We start from the raw sequence: 23343 nt of genomic DNA on the forward strand, positions 1-23343 counted from the left end.
AAATCCTGACTGCAAAATCAACTGTTCCTAAGAGAAAGAGATGTAAAGAATCCACAGAATGTGATTTTTACTATAAGGGAAAAACATCATTTTTCACTTAATTTTCTGGGGAAAAAGAAAGCTGCTGGTTTCGAGGGCACTGTACCTGTTCGTCTTCTAGAAGGATGAGACCTACGACTGCGATGTTGATGTTTCCCCCTATGGTTCCATCCTTGAATAAAGCAGACACCTGGAAGAGCAAATCCACATCAGACCCCGAACAGCCACATGTCCCCTACTGCACGGACACTGCCTGCGTCCCCCAGGGTGAGGGCAATTTTCATGCTCTCATGTTGTCAGACAGGCATAGACACATCAAAAGGCCACTGGTCAGTCCTCACAATGTGCTCCTGGAGGTGAAGGCGCGAGGTGGGGGTTCACCTCCTGTCCAACCCCACTGAAGGGATGGCCAGGCCCTGGGTGGGCAAGTGTCCTCCTTAGAACAGAGGGGACTGCTTTACTCATGGTAGTGAGCATGCAGAACAGGCGCACTGCTTTACTCACAGGGATGACCAACTAAGCCAAGCAGGCCCCAGGCTCTCCTGGTGAGGAAGCCCAGGCACACAGAGAACTGGTGAGGAGGAGAGCAGAGGACCGGAGAAAGAGAGGGCACGTGTGAGAAGGCGAAGGCAGAACAGAGCAACCTCGAGAGACAACGGAACAGGAAGCAGACGTGAAGGATCAGTGCAGTGTCCCTGGTCAACAGCAGGGACAGTGTGGCCCCAAGACACAGAGATATGAGGACAACTCCACACCAGGGGCACAGACACCACCCTCACTCGGAGCAGGCTGGTGCTATGGCCCTCCGTGAAGAGCGCCCAGAGCCCTGCCCTGCTGGGCACCTTCTGAACCCTCCCTCAGTCCCTGACTTCATAAGCCACACGACTCGACCGCCCAAAGTGATGCTAGCAATGAAAATCACAGATCTGTGCAAAGAGACACTTGGGTGCTGCTTACTGATGGTGAAGAATCAGGAATGCATTCAAAATAGTGTCATTGAACTATTTTTGAAAACATTCAAAGATCCTAGACTTTGCCGTCTGGGATCCAGATTTCACTCCCGTGCTGTGGGGTCAGCACCCCTCTCCTTGCTCCTGAAGAATCCCTGCAGCTGCAGGTTAGAGAGGAGGACACTGTGTGAGACGATGTTCTGCCAGGTCATACTGCTTTAGAGTTTTTGTAGTAGATTAAAAACCTCACACTCAACACCTGAACATCAGCACTCCTAGAAAAGTGGGTGCATCTACATTCTCACTTAAAAGCACAGATACTGCTGACAGATTTACTGTACTGAACTCCTTGACCCTCCTAGGGAGTCCTATCAGAGGAAGAGCCACTGAACCCCAAACACTGCAGGGCAGACGGGCTTGCAGAGGGGTCTGTTCACGTCTCCTCTTTATGACACCCTCTGAAGTTCAGAGAAGGGCTCTTTCAACAGGAACACACTAAAGCAGGGTTGCCACCCACTGAGCGTTTCTTCCCCAGAGACGCCCACCCAGCTGGACATCGTACAGGCCCGTGCTGGCGGCCCACCCTACCATGTTGAGGATGGTCAGCACGTAGGTGGTGATGTTCTCCTGCCCGTGGTTCTGCATCATCTTCCTGTCGACCACCACCAAGGTCTCCACGTTCAGTTCTTTATTCCGGTGGGACTTGAGGAGTGAGCGCCGGCACCGGGGGACAGACTCGTACTCATCCGGAAGGACGAAGAGGTCCTCTGTGGGGGGCTGGGGTGCATCTGTGAAGCAACACAGGGGGAGAAATAAGGCAGCGGTCCCCTCAAGCCCAGATGAACATGGGGAGCGGGGTAGTGACATCACCAAAGCTTTCTGAGCTCTCACCCCTCGCCATCACATTGATGTAACCAAGGTGGGCGCAAGTGCCACCCTGGGGCTGGTCTTTGTGGGACCCCTCCAGTCTCTGCAGGAGCCCGTGGGGTTCTAGGATGGCACTGCGCAGGCAGAGGGAGTGAAGATGACCCCCTTGGAATCCCTCCTAGAAGCCCTCGGGTCTGGGTGGTGTGGCCCAGAGCCCTTGGTCTTATTTCTACTGTGGAAATGTGGGTTTGGAATAAAAGCTCACTGTTGACTTTAAGCAAATCAATCTACCTGAGTCTGCTGTCTCCAAGAGGGACAGAGGGACATAGAAAGCAAGCCTCTGTTTCTGAACCCGAGGCGCAGAGGGAAGAGCCCTCCTAAGTGTGAACTGCCCTGAGGCAGGAGACCAGGACCACCCCAGGGAAGTCCAAAGACAGAAGACTGAACCCACTGACCTAGTTCATCCAGGTTTGGGATTTTCAAGATCGTAGGAATGTGTCCCATGGGTTTTATTTATAGGGTCAGATGGCCTGAGTGGTGCTTATCCGGCTGGTTGGGCCAAGGGACTTTCTTCCTGTTCACCAAGGTCTGCTGAGCACCTGCCCCTGACTCCCCTCTGCTTCAGGGGGTTGGTAGAGCGGCCATCAAACCAGCCACAGGGGAGGCAGGGGTGGGGGAAGCCAGGGTTTTCAGATGCCCTGGGAACCCGGGACAATCAGGGGATGCTCTAGGGACAGCTCAAGGAACGAGGGGAACTCCAGGAAGGTGCATTCCTGACTTTGTGAGAGGGTTCCACATAAACGTAAATAACAGGTCACCCCTTAAGGAGCCAAGCCAGACAGAGCTGTCCCTAAAACTTTGGTGGTGAGTTGCAGATGATGACACCTTGTGGGTGTGCTGTGTGATGTGGCGAAGCCTGTGAATGCATGCGTAAACAAATTGCCTCGGTAGGAAGCCATGTAGGCCTCAACAAACCCAAACCTCCAAAATACAGAACCCCTGAGCAGAGGGGACAGGGTTCTTCTGAAGATGTCTGGTGGGTTCTGTGCTTCTGAGTGTCACTTTTCTGTCCAGGGAACAGTTTGTTTAAAAGAAAAGAAAAAAGGCTCCATCTCCCAGGGAGCGGTGCTCCACCCTGATACCCTGAGTTGGCACCTGACAAAGTCCAGAACCCTGCTCCAGGGTCGTGATCGCAGCTGTAGACGTCATCTTGCAGGTAGGTGTGTCTTGAAGGAAATCAATATTTTCCATTGGCTTACACAGACATCAAATCTTTACATTCACGGGAAGAACGGCCTTACGTACATTTCTTGCGTCTTCCACAGAAGTGCTGCCTGTGCCACAGCCCGAGGTTGTCACTGAGGCCCTGCAGGCCTGGGCTGGCTGGCTCCCCGGTCCTGGTGAGCAGCAGGCCGGTGGGTGCTCGGGGGGCCGGGGGCTCCACTGCTCTCTTGTACAGCACGTGGGAGGCAGGGCCACCCTGCTCAGAGCCCTTCAGCCTCCCTGCCAGGTGTGGAGGGAGAGGTGTCAGGAAGTAGTCGGCCTCCTCGGTCCTTATCATGCCGGCCTAGAAAACCAAGAGCAGGAGGGAGAGCAGGATGAGCCACCGAAGCTGCAGCGGTGACTCCCCAAGCCTCACGTTTCAGAGGGTTCTCTCGGGAACATGCTATTCTCTCCAGGGGAGCATTTGTTGGAAAACCTGGGCCAAGAATGAGAAATGGCAGGGTCCCCGCACACAGCTGAGCCCCTTCATCCAGTATGCGTCCCTCTGGAGAGATCTGCATGGAACGGTTCTGTGACCCAGCTCCAGGCACAGACAGAGGGCTCACTACAACCAAAGCTGGCTAATTTAAACCAAAAAGGCAGAGGGAACGCAAGCACAGACTTCCATGCAATATCAGGAAGAGTCCCAGATAGACAGATCAAAATGGAATCCTAATAATTTGAAAACTATGTTCAAATGAATTTTACAACTGGAATAACATGTGACGCTTTCTAGAAAAGTATAACTTAAAAATTAATCAAGAAGAAAGCATGAGAGAATTACTTAGGGAAACTGAAAGATCTTTCTAAGCAAGATATTTAAATTTTCTCCATTAGGAAATAAAAAAAAAACAAAGTGATTCCATGAAAACACTGTTCAGTACAACAGACTGAACAAGGAAACACATCTGAGAGACTATGTTTTCTCCCTTTCAGAGCGATGAGCATCTTAAAGTTTGATGATGGCTGTTGGTGAGAATGAGGACAGACAGACAGACAGGTGTGGGAGCAGCTCAGGAGACCATACCACAGCCGCCCGCCCTATCCACCTCCAGGATGGACCCTGCGGACACTTTGCAGAAGACATCTTGTCAGCACTCCCTGCAGAGTAGAAAAGATGGACCATTCACAGGATCCTCACCATGATGAAGTGAGGTTCAGCCCAGAGCTAGAAGGACCTTCGACAACGCCAGTCACACAAGCTCATTGCAGGAGAGCCAGGGATGTCATTTCACAAGGTAAGAACCATCCTTTCATGGCCAGAACGCTGAATGAATTAGGTACAGAAGCCAGGCTCCTCCACACGACAGTGCCCCACACAGAAGCCATGCGGACATCTTGCTGGGAGGTTTCTGAGGCTCAGAACTCAGACTCACACAGTGAGAGCAATCAGGCAAGAGGAAGAAACAAAGGGCACCACAACTGGCTGATCAACGCGCTCAGCAAAGTTGCAGGAAACAGAATTGATATGCATAGATCAGTAGTGTTCCTCTCCACCAACAGGAGATTTCCTGAAAATCCAAGACAGCAATCCCCCCTACAATAGTTCCCAATACACACCCAGGAATGAATTCAACCAGTGAAGTGAAAGACGTCGGCAATGAAGATTGAAAACACTGATGGAAGTAACTGAGGAGGTCAGAAAAAGTGGAAAGACATCCCACATACATGGGTGGAAGAGTCAGGCTTGTTCAGAGTTCATTGCCCACAGAGCCCACTGCGGGTCCAGTGAGATCCCTACCGACCTCCCAATGGCATTCTACACAGAACTAGCAGAAGTCCAAATGTCCGCATAGGACCACAGAAAACCCTGAACAGCCAAGCAACACAAAGCAGGAAGAACAACATGGGAGGCTCCACACCACCTGCCTCTAACACACTGCAAACCCCAGCCATCATCAGATCAGCAGAGGGGCCTAGCACACACCGATGGGGCCCCTGATGGACAGCCCAGAGGTACACCCGAGCAGCTGCAGCCTTGATCCTCAGCAGAGGTCCCAGGAACACACGCTGGGCCCCGTGATGTGAGAGGCTGTGGAGGTGGTTATCTTCAGGGAGAGTCAAGCAGGAGGCACAAGAGGGGACTCCACTGCTCAAGGTCTAAACGTCTGTGGGTGGCCATACTCTTGAAAAGAGTCGGTGGCAAGGCTGGATGACAGGATGATGGGACTGACTCCAGATGAATTTTTTAAACTCTTAGAAACGTTATTAAGTATGGCTGTCAGTTTATGATAAATCAACTGCCCCAACGGAATGTCGATCCATCATTTAGAACTTGGCAGGACTGAACTTTCACTGATTCTCGTGGTACCCCTGTTTTCCAAGGCCATTTTGATATTGTTTACTCCAGGACACTCATCAGGTTCTAGAAGGTCCTGATTTCAGGAGGCTGAGTCTGATCCTCACTGTGGGGTTGGGCCGCAGGCATCCTCTGACCTCAGTGCCCACTGAGAGGGGTTCTGGGCTGTCCTGAGGGGGTCGGAGTGCTGGTGTGTGCCGGGTTTCTGTTCTCGCAACTAAAAGGCTCAGGGGTCACTCTAGTTAAACTGGGCAAACTGGGCTGCACGAAACAACCACACAAGAGACACAAATACCTTTATCTTTGGGGTTGCTGTGATGGCTCCTCTGACCTTAAGGGTCCGCAGAAAGAGAGAGAGAGAGAGAGAGCACGTGCTGACCCCTTTTATTGAGGAGAAGCTATTCAGATGAGGCAAGGGGTCATGTTTCAGGGGCTGAGTCTATCTTCATGATGTCCACTGTCAGCAGGTTGACTGACACCTGGGTAGGCCACACCCAAGGGCACAGTAAGAGGAGGGGACACACACAAGGCACTTCCATGGAAGATTCTATCCTAAACAGGGCAAGGGGTTATATTACAAAGGAACAGGTGAGCATAGCTTCACCCATGGGGCTGTAGCAAGACACACCCATTTCTGTGACTGAGCGCCTCAGCACCCAGCTGGGGAGTGTAACTCAGTCACCGGTAAGGTTGGCCTCCCACAGGTGTGCTGTTGGGTGTTGGGAGGGGACAACTGAAACTCGGGGGGAAAGCAGGTGGGTGAGAGGAGATGTGACCAGAGGGAGCCCAGGCTTCTCATGCGTGGGGGACCAAGCTTGGCCACAGTGCGCCTGCGGGTGCAGGAGGGCTGGCAAAGCAACCCGGGGAGCTATCGAGGAACCATCGGCCCTGTGGGGGGGTGGACCTCCTGGGGCCCCGGCCGTCCAGCACCTGAGAGGAGAAACACCGTGTGCCCTGGACCAGGCACAGGAGGCGAGGCAGCCCCCAGGCAGGGCTGCAGTGAACCGCTTGGTCACCGTTTCCGCCTCCAGAGCCAGCGACTGAGGGAGGTCAGCTGTAAGCCTGGAGCTGTGCCAAAGAGCCCAGTGTGGGGCTCAGTAACAGCTGAAGCCAGGCGACCTGCCTCTTTCTGCACTTTAAGAACCCGGGAGTGTCTAAACACTTACTGAGTGCTTCTACCTGTCTGCTACCCAGGTGGGTTGTCCACACTACTGAAGGTAACCCATGTGAGTACTGAACTGAAAGAGAAGAAACCATGTTTTGCTCAAAGTTTGTTTTTTTTTTTTTTTTTTTCTGACATGCCCAGGATTCCATATTTTTCAAACCATCCCTTAGAACATCATCAGCTCTTAAGGAACCCAGGACAAATATTACTCAGCATCTCCCCTGCAAGATGGAGTGAACTCCTGGAGAAGAGCCAACAGAATGGGACTCCCCAGCCTTTACCATCCAGTTCTAACATTTATTAGCTGTGTGACTTGGGATGACTTGCTCAGACTCTCTGTGCTATTTTGTCGTCTTGGAAGTAGATAAAAGGATAGCCACTTGCCATGAGTTTGTGAGACTTAACAATATATTTAAAACACATGACCCATAGAAAACTTTCCAAAAAGGTTTACTGAATTAATGGAAGAATGAGTGTAAAATACCCTACTTTGCCCTGACGATATCTGATTCTTCCTGGTAATTCAGGTGTCCCTGAGGTTGCTTCAGACCCTCTGAAGGAAACCCTGAGTATTTCCATACCCAGCATCATGATCACCCCAAGCACAGCTCTGCTTCTCTTTGGACCTTCTGCTCGACTTCTCCGCTCTCTCTCACTCCCTCACCTACAGCTGTTCCAGGTACAAAGCCCGTTTCTCACCTCCCCTGGCTCAGCTCCTTCCTGGCTGGCCCTGGCTGGAGGACCCAAGGCTCAGGCAAGTGACCTACTTACACTGGCAGAGTTGAATTCCATTAACAAAGAAGCCAAGCATGACACTGCTGTATTAATGATTTATCTGAGTTACAATATTCTATATTAATAATTGCTAGTTTGACTAAGCACCCAGAGTGCAGTCACGTGGACATTTTAGTATTCCTTGGTAAGCAACAGAGTCACCCCACCAGCTGGCTGTGTCCTTAACATGTATTTAAAGGACAGGTGAACACAGGAGATTGATGTCTCCTTCTTGTCAGAGCGTCCCACTGAATCGAGGCCTCTTACTTGGAAACTCATCAGAAACCTCATGCACAGCTGCGGCGGCCCGCCACCTGGCAGGTGTCTGCGGCTGGATTATTAACCTCCTCGCCACTTTGCAAGGGACTCCCCGGGGCCTGTGTCCCCTGGGCCAGCTCTGTCACTCCTCACTGGGGACTCACCATCCACTCGAAGTGCCTCCATGAGGAAGGAAAGGGCAGGTGTCTGTCCCATCACTGCTGAGCAGAGCTGTTTCTGAGCCCAGAGGTCGATGCTACTGTATCACATTTGTTATTCTTCACGGTTAAAAGTTATTTTTTGTTAATTGTGCACCCACTGACACATGGATTTAGAGCCTATCTGTTCATGTCAGCTGAGCCAATCAATAGGCCACACAGAAAGTACCAGGAGAGTGACGACTGCTCGCAGAGCCGGCCTCTCCTGCAATGCGGGAGGCCCGCACCGACAGTAAGCGTCATCCCAGGTGACACCGTGAGCCCTTGCCAAGGAAGCCAGCTACACTGGCGACTTGCCTCTAGTGGCTGCTAGTCACACCTCTCCAGGAGCCTGCCATCTGCCACTGATTCCTCCCAGGCTCCTGCCCCCCTGCCCCACCAGAGGCCTACAATCCACCAGCCATGGGGCCACCACGTCCATTCTGGGATCACCATTTCCTTGGACTCAGAGCCTTCTCCCCCTCGTCCTCTGGACACGCACCTCCCAGAGCTCTGTTTGCGGGTCTTTCCCATATCTCAGTGTGCAATGACACAGTGTGGGGACGCGCTTGCTGTCACAGTGTTCTTGATGGTGGAGCAGCAGGTAGACCCAGGCCTCCTGGCAAGCACAGTGGCCAACTGGCCAGAGGTGGCTTCTGAGGCTAATCATGTGGCTTGTGGCTCGTGTCCTAACTCTGCCTTTCCTGGGCATAAGCACCACGTGTGTGCTGGTGTCTGGAGCCCCTGCTTCTGTGTTTGCAGACGGAGGATAAATTCATGCTCTTTCACTGGGTGATTACAGGTGTAAGGACACACTTCAAAGGTAGCAAAGAGAAGACACCTTAGACTGTCCATCAAGATCACAGGATGGATTTGTAAAGAATGAAAACAGCACGTGCAGCCTGGAGAAGAGAGGAGAAGAGAGGAGAGGAGAAGGGGGGGAGGGGAAGGGGGGAGGGGAAGGGAGGGGAGGAGAGGGGAGGAGGGAGGGAGCCACATGAAGAAAGGAGAAGAGAGGAGAGGAGAAGGGGGGGGAGGGGAAGGGAGGAGAGGAGCTGGGAGGGGAGCTGATGCCACTGGGGGCTTTCTGGGGAGGTGAAGAGAGGAGAGGAGAGGAGGGGAGTGGAGTGGAGTGGGGAGGGGAGAGGAGGGGACAGGAGAGGAGAGGAGTGGAGTGGAGTGGGGAGGGGCCTGTGCAGAGTGCGCTACAGGCTGGGGAGTGCCCCAAAGGCTGAGGGTAGTGCAGAGAGTCACAAGAGTGAGGGACAGTTATTGCCAGGGATGTCCTGGCAGCTATGGGCAGGGTCGGGAGGAAGCCAGGGGAGGAGCACACATTTCCCATTAGAGTCCATGGGTCCCCAGAGGCGTCACCTGGACCCATGAGCCACTGCTGGAATCACCCAGGTTCCATCCCAGAGTGCGACCCCATGGTACCCTTCCCTCTGGCTGAGTGGCTGCCTGCTCCAGGCCAGTCCTGCCCGAGCTCACCCCACGGTCACTTAGCTCACCAATCAGCTGCTGTCTCTGTGTACTTGGGCCACAGAGGGAGATCTCTCTCTTCCCACTAGCCGTGGCCCTGCTCCATCTCGTGGCTCTTAAGGTCTGGAACAGTCACATCAGGCTTCTGCTGCATCCATTTATCAGTGCCCTGTGATGCCCCGGCCTCCGCCCCGGTACTTCAAGCCACGTTATTGTTCATGACCCTGTGGCAGATGTGCACAGCAGGGATCAGTAGCTCTGCTCTTTTAGATAAGGAAATCAAAGCTGTCTGTCAGCTGGTGACTGGGTAAGCAAAATGCAACATAGACATAGAGTGGCCACCAGTCAGCAGTGACAGGGACTGATGTGCTGAGAAACTCTACCATGTGAATGAACTCGATGACACCATGCTGCATGAAACAGGGCAGAGGAGGCCCAACATTGTACAGTGCCACGAGCTGGCACAGTGGCAGGAGGTGTGTGGATGGTTGGCAGGGCTCAGGTGGGGCTGGGAGGGGGGGCTGATGCCACGGGGGGCTTTCTGGGGAATCGAACATGGTCTAAAACTGGATTGTGGAGATGGTTGCACAACCACATAGATTTAGTAAAAACGAACAAATAAAACAAAACCCACTGAACTGTGCATCTGAAGGGTGAGATCTTGCTCATGTGACACACCTCAGTAAAGCCTGGGAAACCAAATAAACTGAAGCTCTGAGAGCGTGCCCAGGACACAGGGGACCCAGGACTGTGGGGCTCCCATGCCGGCTACTTCCTCCACCTCTTGGTAGCTCATTAGCACACAGGAGCCATTCCAGAAGTGCCCTTGAGAGACAGCCAGGCTAGCAAACAACGCGGCACAGAATCAAAGGCTGAAGGAAGGGCCACAGTCCTCCCCAAAGGCCAGAGGCAAACCAGGAAGTGGGGAGACGCAGTGAGTCCTGGGTGTGGTAGGTGTGCACATCCCTTCTCTGTGACCTGGGATATACAGAATGCGGAAGAAGAATCCATCCAGTTTCCTTCCAGCAGCATCTCTCCAGAGGGCAGTGAGGTGTGACAGCAGCTGTGTCTTCTCATGCTGCCCCTGGACTGGGCAGCCCCAGGGGAAGAGGGGAAGAGGGGTTTCCAGCTGCAAGCACACTACAGGAACTGGCCAGACCTTTACTGAAGGGGGACTGACACGCTGAGGTTGGAATCCATGTTGTCTGCCCCCTTCTGCTCCTCCATCCATGACTCCGCAAACCATGTCTCTGAGGACCCTGAGAGCCCCTCCCTCCTGACACCCTGAGTCAGCAGGTCTGGGGACCAGGGTGACAACCTGCATGCTTAGTGAGATTCGCAGAGCAGACGCCCAGACACACCTTCTGTGTCAGGAAGGCCAAGGACCAGTGCCACCTGGCTCTGCATTTACCTTGCCCCACCTGATGGTGAGAGAGCAGGGCAGATACCACCACATGGGAAAATATGCAGGTTCTTGATATTTACTATATGTGCAGGGCTTTCCAGGACGCAATTAGATCTGATGTGAAGTTTGTTATAACTGATGTTTCCTTATTTTCAAGCAAGTTAAGGTTAGATACCTATGTTTTCTGATGGCAAATTTTTAAGTACCAAAAGCCATTCCAACTATGACCACTGTCTGCTACAGTTACTGGAACAGTCTGGGAAGATGGCCCAAGAAAAGCATTTGCAGAGAGGCCTAGAGATAATTATCTGTATCGACACTGTTCTCCATGACTTCTGTCACACAGGTGAAAATCTAGGCAGTGTCTTCAAACACCTGTTACTATGGATGCCGAATGTGACCAATCACAGATCCCAGAGTCGGACATGTGACTGTATGTTCTCATGCACATCAAAATCTCATAGGGATGTTAAAACTATATCTGGTCCTATTCCCAGGCTGCTAAACTCACCTCGTATACTCTTTATATTAGGTGCTAATGCACATTCAAAATGGTCTGCTTAAGAATATCTTCCTATCAATAATTTAGTATGCAAATGTCTTTTTTGTCCTTATAAATAAAACATTGGCGCATGAGAATCTGGGAGACTCTATGATCTTTCAAACAGCATTATTAGGAATGGTTTACCTCTAGAACACATGGGCAGACCCACCACGTCAATGAACCAAAAGGAAAATCAACAAAACAGATATAAAAAATCAACAAACAATAAACCACAACAAGTAACAGAAAGAGAGCAGGCTGGGTGGATACCTTCCTGTGACTCCTGATTCTTTCTCTAAGCCACCCTGATCAGTCCCCAGCACCTTGGCGGGCCAGTGAGGAAAGGCTACAGTCCCCCTGCTGAATCAAACAGACCAGCTCTACAGGAGCTTGGCAGTGACCTCCTCCTCCTAGCCCATGGCCAGAAATCCAGCCTGGCAAAGGCCCGCCAAGCCTGTACCCCCCAAAGTGGCACGGTGGCTCTTCTGAACCACTGAGTTCTTGCACTAATGCTGCCGCTGAGTTAGCCTCCTCTGCAGTTATAATAACTGCAGTTCTCTCATCAACAGATACCCCCAGAGGTAGCTGAGCGTCTCCCACATTGCCTCTCCTGTGATTGCCAGCATTCAATAATACGTGGTGACTTTGACTCTAATGCTACACGAGTAGAATTCTGCAACTATGGCTCAGTTCAACCACGGTATTTGAGAGTTCTTTGCATCTTTGTAACAGACGACTTCCAACAAATTAGGGCAGAGAAAAGGAACCTGAGGTAATGAGGATGGAATTTCAAAAACATCCAACTGCCCTATTGGCCACTCCTCTGCCCTCCACATCTCCACTACAACCTGTGCACACTAAGCTCTGACTGCTGAAATCTGAGGGGTGCCTGCTCTTCTCCAGGTCACCACCAGGGGCTGAACCTGTGGGTGTGGTCCCCATGTGATGGCTCAAAATCCACATGTGCACTCTGCAGAGGTGCAAGCTGTCTCTCAGATCTTATGGTTAAACATTATGATCAAAATAGAGCTAACACCGTAGATGAAACACAGTAGAGGATCAACAGACAGGAGCTGTGTCTCTGATCAGATCACAGACCCAGCATTTACAGGGCAGCTCTTGGGCCAGTGAAGTTGTTCATGCGCAGTTACTCCAAAAACAGTTCAGCATAATGAAAATTCTCAGAAAGGAGAGGTTTTTGAAATCACTACATAAGAGTGTGAATGTTATGGTGTGGATGCGAGGCGTCCCCCCAAATCTCCTGTGTTCGTGCAGGAATGTTCAGAGGTGAATGCTGGGATTGTGAGAGATGTGACCCAGTCAGGCCATCCTAGTTTAGATGGCCTCACTGGCTGGAACCTGTAGGCAGGCTGAGTGTGGCTGGAAGAGGTGGGCCACTGGGGGGGGGGTGTCCTGGAAGGGCATCTTCTGAGACCCCTTCTCTGACCCTTCTCTCTGCTTCTTGGCTGCTGTAAGTTCAGGAGCTTTCCTCCACCACGCCCTTCACCCCGTCCACCACGCCCTTCCACCAAGATGCTAGGCCTTGCCTCAGGCCCAGGGCAATGGATTCAGCCAATAGTGAGTTAAACCACTGAAACCACGAGCCCTAAATACATTTTCCTTTTCTAAGTTGTTCTGGTCAGAGTTTGGTTACAGCGACACCGTTTGGTTACCAACTCAGTGCAGGTGTGCTACTCACTGACGGGAGAGTCCTGGCAGGTTATACATACTGGTTTCCATAAAACAAACTAAAAACGCCCCAGTTCAGTTCATTCAGCAATTTCCAGGTGAACCGCTTGCCCCTCTTGGCAGCCAGTGGTACTCTCATCACGGTGCCCCTCAGGGAGCCTTCCGCCATTCTCCACATGCCCTGTTGGCTCATCAGTGTCAGAAGGAAAGGCTGCTGTTGGAGACTCTGCCACCATGTCTACGAGAAATGCACCGTTCCAGATAGGCAAAGCTGGCTGCACTAAGGAGGCACCAGCTGTGTGCAATCTGAGATCGCTGCAGGCTTCTTTCGTGAGTTTGAGATTTAAAGAAATTTGTTTCATGACATGTTTGCTCTCTTTCTCTCTCAACTAAACAATATGTTCCTTGGGAGCTGACAACACTAGAGCTTTAAAAGTCCTGTAAAACCTCCAAAATTCCCTCAAGGAACCATGGATTTCTGAGCAAGGTAAGAGAATTGCAGATGCCCCTGCCCTGCCACATGCATCAAAATGATGGAAAACCTGGATTTTGTACATCAGAGTTCTGTTGTCAAAATCCATGGTTCCCAACCAACCAGACTCTAGTGGCATTCAGGGAAATTGTCCCTGGAAGGGGACATGGGAGCTGGGCGGGAAGGTCCTCACTTGTTGGGGGATCCCATGGACATGGTTTGGAATTTGGACTCTCTCCCTTTATTCTCCTTATATAAGATGGGTGTCAAAACTTCCTCAGACAAAATATGATTAGTGCAGCAGTAAAGCATGCCATGAACTCCCTGGGACAGTGCCTGGCGTACAGCAGGAACTTGTTTTCATGTCATCTCTCTTCCCTACTATGACAGGGGCATTTTCAGATTTGACTGTAGCTACACCTGTCATATCACGGACATACTGTAATATGCACGCTCCTTCATGTGGTGATGGAGCAGAATGCTATGTCAGTTTACTCCATAATAAGCAAACGTGGCATTGGATGACTTCGCAGCTGCCCTGGGGCACACAGAGCATAAGAAGTACAGGTTTAGACTTTACCCTCAAACCCTGTTTTAGAGTTGTAGGAAAATGACGGCAGACTGAAGGAGAAGGAAAGTAGCCCTCTGCATGGAAACTGCACAGTCCTTCCACCGGAGGTCACGGGGGCAAAGGAGCCATCACTCCCAGAGAAGGTCAAGGCCTGCAGACACATTTGCTGCTTCCGTGACAGAAAAATGCAGCGCTGTGTGCTCAGAGGCCACCCTTCTGGTCAAGGACTGTAAGTGTGGCTGCAAGAGCATCTTGGATGTGAACAGAGGAACAGCGGAAAGGGTGGGTGAGTCGAAGGTGAACTCGGACATTAGGGGACTCGGGAAACCCGCTCCTTACGACAGAGAGGGTCCCATCAACCCAGCGAGCGATGGCAGCCAGGTGCCTCTGCCCCTTCCAGAGTCGGCTGAACACAGAATGGAGCCTCTGTTGTGCTTACCACCTCTGTGGCCTGACTCCCGTGTGCACTGTCTGACCCTAGTGTCACGGCCACCCGGTCCCATCACAGGGCTGGGAGTGGCCACTCCTTCAACAAAGGGCAGGTGAAAGGTGAAACCAGAGAAAGGAGAAGCTGGCTGGGGCTGACTTTGAAACCGAGATCTAAACAAGTGACTGCTTGGAACTCTCCAGATCGAATCCATTTCACAGAGCACGAGGTGCAGGTGACATCTAAACTACCAGTAATTGCCAAAACAGAGGTTCAGCTTTGCTGTGGAATGTGATACAGTGTCAGAATGTAGCTGTATGCTTGGCCTTTGGGGATGGCTACGGGTGCTGGACAGAATGGGTGCTCACTCTGGTTTTATTGTGGTAGGATGAGTCTATCTGAGTACCTCATTATGTGTGTTAAACACGTACACACGAGGCTGAGGGCTGCCCCTCAGTCACATGACTGTTACGGTAAGGGCTGTAAGATACTCTGACATGCAAATTACCCCTGTGAGATCAGTGAAGTGTTCTCACCAATGTACTTCACACTTACAGACAGAAGTGCCCAAACTGCCTCCTACACTGCTCTCCCCGTACGTGTGGAGGCTCCTAGCTCCCAGGGCTCCAGGCCTCTCTGCTCGGGGCGGGGGGGCGGTGCGGGCAAGGCTGGGTGGGCCACTTCTCAGCCACACACACAGAGGACTCAGCCTAGGTGAGACGGGGGTTTCGTTTCTTTGCTTTTATGTTTGTAAAGTTTTCAGTCAATGTCAGCCATACTCGGAGCAGTTTACGTAAATACAAACTTGCATGTTCTGTTCACTATTTTAGAGCAAAATTCCAGAGGAAACTGTGGTCCCAATGAGCCCCTGCACCTGGACTAGAGTTATTCAGAACTTTAGACTTGAACCTGTTTCAAATAAATGGGCTTGATAAGCAGTCTTTCCAGAAATTTCACAAACCAAGAGGCTCTTATGCTTCCTCTAGCGAGGAAAACTCGGCACATGGATGACTCTTTGGGGGTGGAGTGAGTTAACAGGAAGTTCAAGGTGTCAGGGATCAGTAAGCTAAATTTTATTAGAATGCATAAACTCATAATCTGTCTCCCAACAGACAACATGCTGAACTGCTGGAGTCCAGTAGACACGTGGACGTGGGACCCAACAGTTTTTAATGGTAAAGATCTAATTATGCTACGCATCCCAGCAGTATTAAAAAAGGGTAGTGACAGTGCTGAGCAGTGAAGAAATCACTAAATGCTGTTTCTTCTTAAGGGACAGAAGACATGCACGCCTTCCTCGCGCACTTGTACATGTAAGCTAGCAACAGAAACTTGCCGTGATATGCTAGCTTCTCTTTTGGCTTGTAGCCCCACAACCCATCACTCTTCCCTCTATTGCCTCATGTCAACCTGCAGAGGGAATCGGAGAACTCCCTAGCTTCACTTAGATAATCTTTGCAAATAAAAACAAGGTTATGGCTCCTTTGGCTGCTGTCGTGGGAATCAAGGGCAGAATGTCAGCTCTTCTGGGTGTGTTTCTCATGATTCTTGTTAAGCACAAAGTGATCTCCCAGGTGTTAGGGATAGGCAACTTTCTTCCAAATGCACAGGCATGAGCGTCGGCTGTGAGCACTGAACGGACAATGCCCTCGCAGTCTAAACAGCCACGTCAGTGTCATGCCTTTTAATCCCCCTGATTGTCCCCAGTTCATCACTCTAACGGTTCTGGTGTAAATAAAATACCTTCCTTATCCTATTCCCTCCCATCTGCGGGACGTCTTTAAAAGTCAGTGCAATGTCAAGTCTTCGTTTCTTAACTCGGAACTTGCTTGCATGACAAAGTGCATCTCATGTTCTGGTGAGGTTTTTCTGTATCCTATAAGTAGTGATGGGCAGGGGGGCTGAGGAGGACCAGGACAGTGCTGGATTTGAACTCGTGATGTTCCTGTTGCTGCCTCTGGAGCCGTTGGGATTACAGGTGTCCACCACCACACCCAGCTCTTTCCAGGATTCTTAATCCACAGTGGCACACTGATCTGCTCATAAACTTGGTAATTAAAAATGCCTGACTAAGTGGCCAAGGCACACCAATCACACTGTCTCTGTGCCCATGTACAAGGTATGAAAGACTAAGGAGCCAATGACTACCACTTAGATTTGGTTTTTTTAAAAATTGTGCTTGATTTAAAATATATCACGTTACCCGAAGTGCATTGGAATACGTTATTTAGAATTTGTTAGAGACTCTCTTCACCTGGCACCGGAACATTTACTCCTGTGGTCAGCACTGGAGAAGTGTTCATCTCCGTGGCCTTTCCCGAGGTCCTCTGAGGGGACGGCCCTGGCCCTCTTTGACTCCCTGCTGTGAAGTGCACTCCAGGGCTCCCGACAGGCTTGGACAGTGCCATGGGGTGTGCATGCTGCCCAGACTCCACTCAGGGCCCTTTCTAGGCTGGGCTTTCCACAGGTGCCGCACCTCCTGTCAACACAGGCTGTCTCTAGCACAGCATGAACCGGTATCGGAAACTAACATCTGTCCTCCTTCCACCATCCCTCCATCCCTTCCCTCGTCCATCCGGTTCCTTCCATGGGCCACGCACCCTGCTGGTGCCCACAGTCAGGCCGTGGCCCTCAGGACTCTCTCTGTACAGAGGGGGGAGGGGTAAACATTGGCTAGTAACTAAAGGAGGAATTACACAGGGACAGGGTTTCTGAGGGGAACCGCAGAGTGACGTGTGACTGTACTACATGCTGCCCGGACTTGGAGTGTGGGAGGATAACTTACGGGAGGGTTTTCCAACTGAGACCGAGAGGATAAAGTAACATTTAACTAGAGCGAAAGAGATGGCCAGGATGGTGTTCTGGGCAGAGGGAATAGTCCTTGGTAAGCCCCTAAGGTCGTGAAGAGCCTAGCTGTATTTCAAAATTTACAAGATGTTGGGGCCTGAGCCTGGAGTTTCCCCTACGAGGCTAGAGGTGCAAGCAAGGCCAGGGTCCCAGGGAACTGCTGGTCACACTGAGGATGTGCCCAGAGAGCGCCGGCTCTGTTGAGTAAGGGAATGGAGAGATGGGAAGAGGAGGAGGGGGACATGTGGGAGGGGGACAGGGTGGGTTACCTCTGTGTTCATGGATCATCATCAAGCCCCTCCCTCCCCACTGCTGCTCAGGATTCTACAGGCCTGCCCTGCACCACCTCACGGGGAGGCACATCAGATAAAACTGCCTGTGTTGGAAACAGTGTCAGGAGCTGCAGATTCAAACAGGGATTCACCACCTTGCAGGGAGGGTTCTTACCTCCAAGAAGATCAGACGTGAGAGGCTCACATGACAATTTAAATTATGAGGGAATGAAATGACCTTAAGGTTACAAAGGTAAACACTTCCACAGACTAGAAGAAATTACTATTTTTTTTTTTTTGGAGGGAGTTTCCTAGGGATTAAACCCAGGAGTGCTTTATCATTGAGCTACATCTCCAGTCCTTTTTATTTTTAGATAGAGTCTCTATAAATTGCTGAGAGTCTTGCAAAGTTGTTGAGGCTAACCTTGAGCTTGCTTTCCTCCTGCCTCAGCCTCTACAGTCACTGGGTTATAGGTGTGTGCCACTGTGCCCAGCAAGAAATAACCAATGAACTAAACTATATTTCACTTACATGTTTCATTCCCAATTTCTAATGTCTTAGGGTAGACAGAAAACTATTTAGTGACAGAAAACTGGATTCATCAGAAATTTCTCACTGAAGAGTTCTATTAGTCTGATAGTATTTTCACATTAAAGTAGTCAACTACTTGACCATCTGTACAACGCTAACAATGAATCACTATGTAAAATTTTTAACTCTGTTAGGTCATTTTTCTTTCAAAATTGCTAAGATTTTATGCATGAGTATACATGATTACATCCACTTATTGTTAATTGGCTACAGAAGAAAAAACAGGTATCCAACCTACATTCCTTTCTCTCGCAGTTTTTTAAGAGAGGTAATTTTATTTAGCTTTCTTGCAATTTTCTGAATTATAGAAAAGAAAAAAGTAAAATCATGCTGATTTTGCTACTGATTAAAATGTTTGGATTTATTCAATTTAATGCCTTTAACACACATGCTATCTTCCTCAAAAAAACTGTCTTCCTTAAGAAAACAAACTCTTAAGCAGTGAATTATGTGTGCACAAAGTGAAAAAAGATGGCTCATGTTATTAGGAAGAGATCAAAGTCAGTAAGAAGATCTACCCTGAGAGAGGGGGCGATGGAGTTTCAAGAGAAGAGAAGGGGCAACCAGTAGCTGCTGGCTGGGCTTTGAGGCTGGGGCCCTTGGGAGTGTCGTGTAGGACAGCTGTCGTCCATCATAAGGGGGGACGACCTCCACCAGGTGTATAAATTCACTTTGATTCAGAGCCTGGCCTCCGGCCTACAAGTAATGACGTCACAATGTCTCCTTCAGGAGTGATTCAGAGCAGCAAAGCAGAGACAGAAAACTCACACACACGCATGGAGAGAAGAGCCCCTGAGTGCCATATACTCCTGAATCCATCATGAAATGCAGCCTCCAAACCTGCTACAGAACAGGGACACTGCGTCTCCCCAGGAAACCCTCAGGCCCAACTTTAACCAGAGTAGGAAGCAGGTCAAGAACCCCCAGCAGAGCAGAGAGGAGAGAGGCCTGGCCGCTGGGTCTGACAGCTCCTTCCTCATCCCACACAGCAGCAACCTGCCCCCAGGCCCGGTAGACTCTAGTCCTTCAGAGAGGCTGCCTTTTCCCAGATAGGTCTAGATGCCTCTACTTTAGGGCCTCCTCTCCCCTACAGGCCACTGGCTATGCAAATGATCTGTGTAAAGCAACAGAATTCTTATTTTATCACTAAAAACCATTCATTTAACATTTTTTTTTTTTAAATGAAAGCTTTGCAGTTTGCCAGGCACAGAGTACTCTACTGATAAAGTCAGAAGCTGCAGGGAGTATAACATCCCTGCTGTACTCTCCATAGTTATCTGTGGGATGCAGCTTGACTGTTATTAAGAAATCTTCCCATAGCTCTGCACTCTCCTTTTAAATTCTGCTCCGTGATGCTGACGATGAGCTGTACAAAGCCACTTTTTTCTGTCATCTGCTTCCTGTTCACCTCTGTCAACACTTCACACAACGTGAGGCCACAAAATCAGATCAAAAAAGGCAGAACTGGCTCCTGCGGTCTGTCCCACGTGTACTTCCTGGATGCCCTCTCACTTCCTGTCCACCCACTCACCTCCTGTCTGTCTGCTCCAGGCTCCCTGCCAGTCCCCTGTGGACTTCCTGTATACCCCTCACTTCCTGTCTGTCTTCTGGAGCCTTCCTTTTGTCTGCCTCCTCGGTTCCTGTCTGTCCCCTGTGGACTTCCTGTCTGCTTCCTGTTCCGATGCGCCTGGCTTGACCCTGGCAGTGGCAGTAGGCTGCAGTAGAACAGCCGATTCTAGGCTGCAGTTTGCCTGAAGAACCACCCACGTGCATCATGCCCCTCACAGTTCTAGCAACCGCTGGCCAGCTCCTCCTCGGGCTCAGGGGTGTGAGGCCCAGCTCCAGGCTTCTAAATTGTAAAGAGTCTCCCTCAGTTTCTCAGCCCGGGGTTGGTAGTCACTTCCAGCTGTGTCCCACACTGCCTAGTGTTGTGTCTTTAGGTTTTCAGCTCTCCACTGCGTGCTTAAAACAGCATTAATCCACTCTTTACTGATAAGTGGTGCACTTTCCGTCTCTTGATTGAAATGTGATTGATGTCATTAATGATGACACTGAAACAGGTATAACAAGAGTGAGAGAGCAGGAGGTGGGGGGGGAGGGACAGAGAGAGAGAGAGAGAGAGACTGTTAGTTTAGAAGTTTAGATGGGCGAACCAGGAAAGTTATGCCACGTGTATTGTTGCTCAGACACAGTTAGGCTCAGTCAGGCAAGGCAGCATTCTGCTCCGAAGGCCTTGGTTTCATGTGGCCTCTTCTAAAGAGCAAGTTTCATGTGCCCTGTCCTTTAGGCAGTCCCACATGTGGACCGTCCCCCAGTCCATGCCCACACGGATCATGTTCTGCTGCTCTTGGGCATCTCTTTGTCTCTCTTCAGAGAGGTCTTGGCAATGAAGAACTTCCTGGCTACACGGAACTGGAGGTGGGCACCATTCCAAATGGCCCTGAGCACAAATATTTGTCTCACCACAATAAGTCCTTGTGACAGCTGTCCTTGTGGTGATGCAGGACGCATCTGCTTCTTGACAAAAAGACATTGACATCAGGAACGCAAACCAACAACCAGAAGGGACGTCAGTCACACTGTCCCCTCCCCTCTGCTACCTGGCCAGATCTAGACCAGGGACACGGTGGCTTAACTGTAAAATCTCTGGACATATTCCAACACTTAAACTCCTTCAGTTACTTTTTCCTTATAATCAAAAAGTAATATCACACTGTACATTAAAGTGAAAACACTGCTGGACAGAGAATTTGAGACTCTCATTCTAGACCTTTCTACCTGTCTTTGGAGTATTTGCCAAGGCACTCTACCCCTTTGGATATCAGTTTTATTATCTCAATAATGAAGGGAGTAAAACAAAACCCATGGATTTTACCGTTAAATTTCTCTAGTCATCTAATTTTTGTTTGCCACTAGTTGTAAACTAATAGAAAAATCTGTGGCCACTTCAGGTGTGAAAGTTACTTTGATCTACTTATAGTGATGAAATACATCCATTTCTGTCAATTTTAAACTTTTACCATTGTATTTATTCTTAAGTAATTATCAGAAATTTATGAAATTTATTCAATACTTTCAGTTAGTACTATCTTGAGAGTTTCCCAGTAGGCCAACTCGGAGCACAGGGCACGGGGGCGCTGGGTGTGGCACATGCCTCCCGCGCCCAACACCGCCAGCTGGTCATGCCATCACTACTCTTCCCAGAGAGTGTTCTCCCAACACTCACACTGTCTCTTCTGACCAGTCCCAATGCTGATTCCTCCTTTTCTACTCCTATTTTATTTTCCTGGCATGAGAACATTTTTCAAAGTCAGTTAGAAATCTGGCAGTATTCCAGACAGCTTTCTAGGATTTATTAGGTGCTTTAGAAAAATATCTCAATGACTAGAATTTCCAGGGAATCCCTAGAGTTTGTGACTGGAAATAAAACCATATAATTCAACCCCACCCACCCCCAGCAAGTTTCCAACCAAGCAAAGGAATTCTTAAACAGAACCAAGAAGTGTAGCATCTGCAAATTTTTCAACAGTTTTGAAAACAAAAGAATGATAGAATTTTTGGAAGAAGTGATAACTATCCTATGCATTAATTCCTTAGCAAATATCACATTTTATACAACAGGAACTAAATTTCAAATAGATTTTATTCCAAGGACAGTTATCATACCATTTTTATTTTTAAGCAAAAATGTTAACCTAAGTATAGAACTTGCAAGAAATTATTTAGAAAATCTATTCCTTTCATATTCAACAGAAAATATTATTAAACAAACCTCATTTAAAACTATTGAGTAATGAAGTTTGTAAAAGTAGTTTTATCAAAAATCCTAGAGATTAATCCATTTCTTAAATATGTACTTCATTAGAAAATTTAGGGTGTTTGCCATCAGTAATAGAAAGAAGTCAAATGAAGCAGATTGTAAAATTGGTTTACGTTTATGTATACTCCAAAAGAGAGGTTGAGAAGACTCATGATTTCTGTTTGTAAATTAATTATACATTCATTTATTGCAAAAAAATGAATTTGGGTTTGCATACAATAAAAGCTTGGTGGCACAAAGTGGCATAAACAGGTTTTTTAATTAAATGATCAGTTCATAATATGGTATCAAAACTCAGACCTAGAAGCAGATAATTATAAATTAAAGCCACAGGTATCACCACTGGGGCCCCTGATGTACTACAAATGGAGATGCCAAGAACAAGTGGGTAGATGCCAAGGAAGATGGCACTGGGGTGGAAACCAATGAGAAAGCCACTGCAGTGCGGAGCAAGCTCAGTGAAGATTCAGTGGAAATTCACACGCAGAAGCCACCAATTCCCTGTAGGGAGATGACAGCCTCGTGATCAAAGGGATCCAAGCATTGTGGTCTTGAATTATTGGCCTGGAGTCAGAACACATAGGTCCATCATCTGCTTCTTTAAGAATGAGCTTCAGAATATCCTTAAATTAAGGATAATAAAAGAGTCTTGGGTAATTATCTATAAAATGTGCTAATAATTACACTTAGCGGAGCCTGACTTTCTGAATGGCAGTGTGAAAAGTGTGGCAGCACCTTTCCCCGGTGAAACTGCTGAAAAACCACACACTCACACATACACACGCCCTTTAAAATGTCTGAAAATTATCCCAAAGGCATAAAAAATGGAGAAACAACAACTAAATATAATCTAGTAACTCCTGAAAAGAGTATGAAATCTGGTAGCATTTGAGCTATTGTCCACTTATATCCTCACTCTGCCTCTAGCTCAGTGTGACAAAAATTCTATCTCAGGCATATGCAGCCACAAAGACAAGGGATCCCAACCTCTTCCCATCACCAACTCCCATTCTAGGGCTACATTTTTACATCAAGAATAACAAGTCTAGCTGGGTGTGGTGGCTCATGCCTGTAATACCAATAACTCCAGTAAGCTGAGACAGGAGAATTGTGAATTCAAAGTCAGTATCAGCAAAAGTGAGGCATTAAGCAACTCAGTGACACTCTGTGTCTAAATAAAATACAAAATAGGGCTGAGGATATAGCACAGTGGTTGAGTGTCCCTGAGTTCAATCCTTCATACTCCCTCCCCACAAAAAGAAAGAAAGAAAGAAAGAAAGAAAGAAAGAAAGAAAGAAAGAAAGAAAGAAAGAAAAAAGAATGGCAAGTTCCTGAATTCATCCTCTCAGTTCCATATTGCAGAAGCTCAACTTCAGGCAGACATGGCCATAAGAGCTAGTTTTCCTTCTATCA

At 49.1% G+C, this 23343-nt stretch overlaps 1 protein-coding gene across 1 annotated transcript in view; it reads right to left on the reverse strand.

Annotated features, from left to right (window-relative positions):
- Adamts16 (ADAM metallopeptidase with thrombospondin type 1 motif 16) overlaps window positions 1-23343 on the reverse strand; it is a 122601-nt gene that overhangs the window by 85427 nt on the left and 13831 nt on the right. Inside the window, exons 4-6 of the mRNA XM_027943926.2 lie at window positions 3162-3423; window positions 1578-1777; window positions 146-229 (exon numbers count right to left, since the gene is read on the reverse strand). Of these exons, the coding sequence (XP_027799727.2) occupies window positions 146-229; window positions 1578-1777; window positions 3162-3423 (546 nt within the window). The remainder of the gene's footprint in view (window positions 1-145; window positions 230-1577; window positions 1778-3161; window positions 3424-23343) is intronic.

This window comes from Marmota flaviventris, chromosome 5, assembly GCF_047511675.1.
Source record: "Marmota flaviventris isolate mMarFla1 chromosome 5, mMarFla1.hap1, whole genome shotgun sequence".
Classification (NCBI taxonomy): domain Eukaryota; kingdom Metazoa; phylum Chordata; class Mammalia; order Rodentia; family Sciuridae; genus Marmota; species Marmota flaviventris.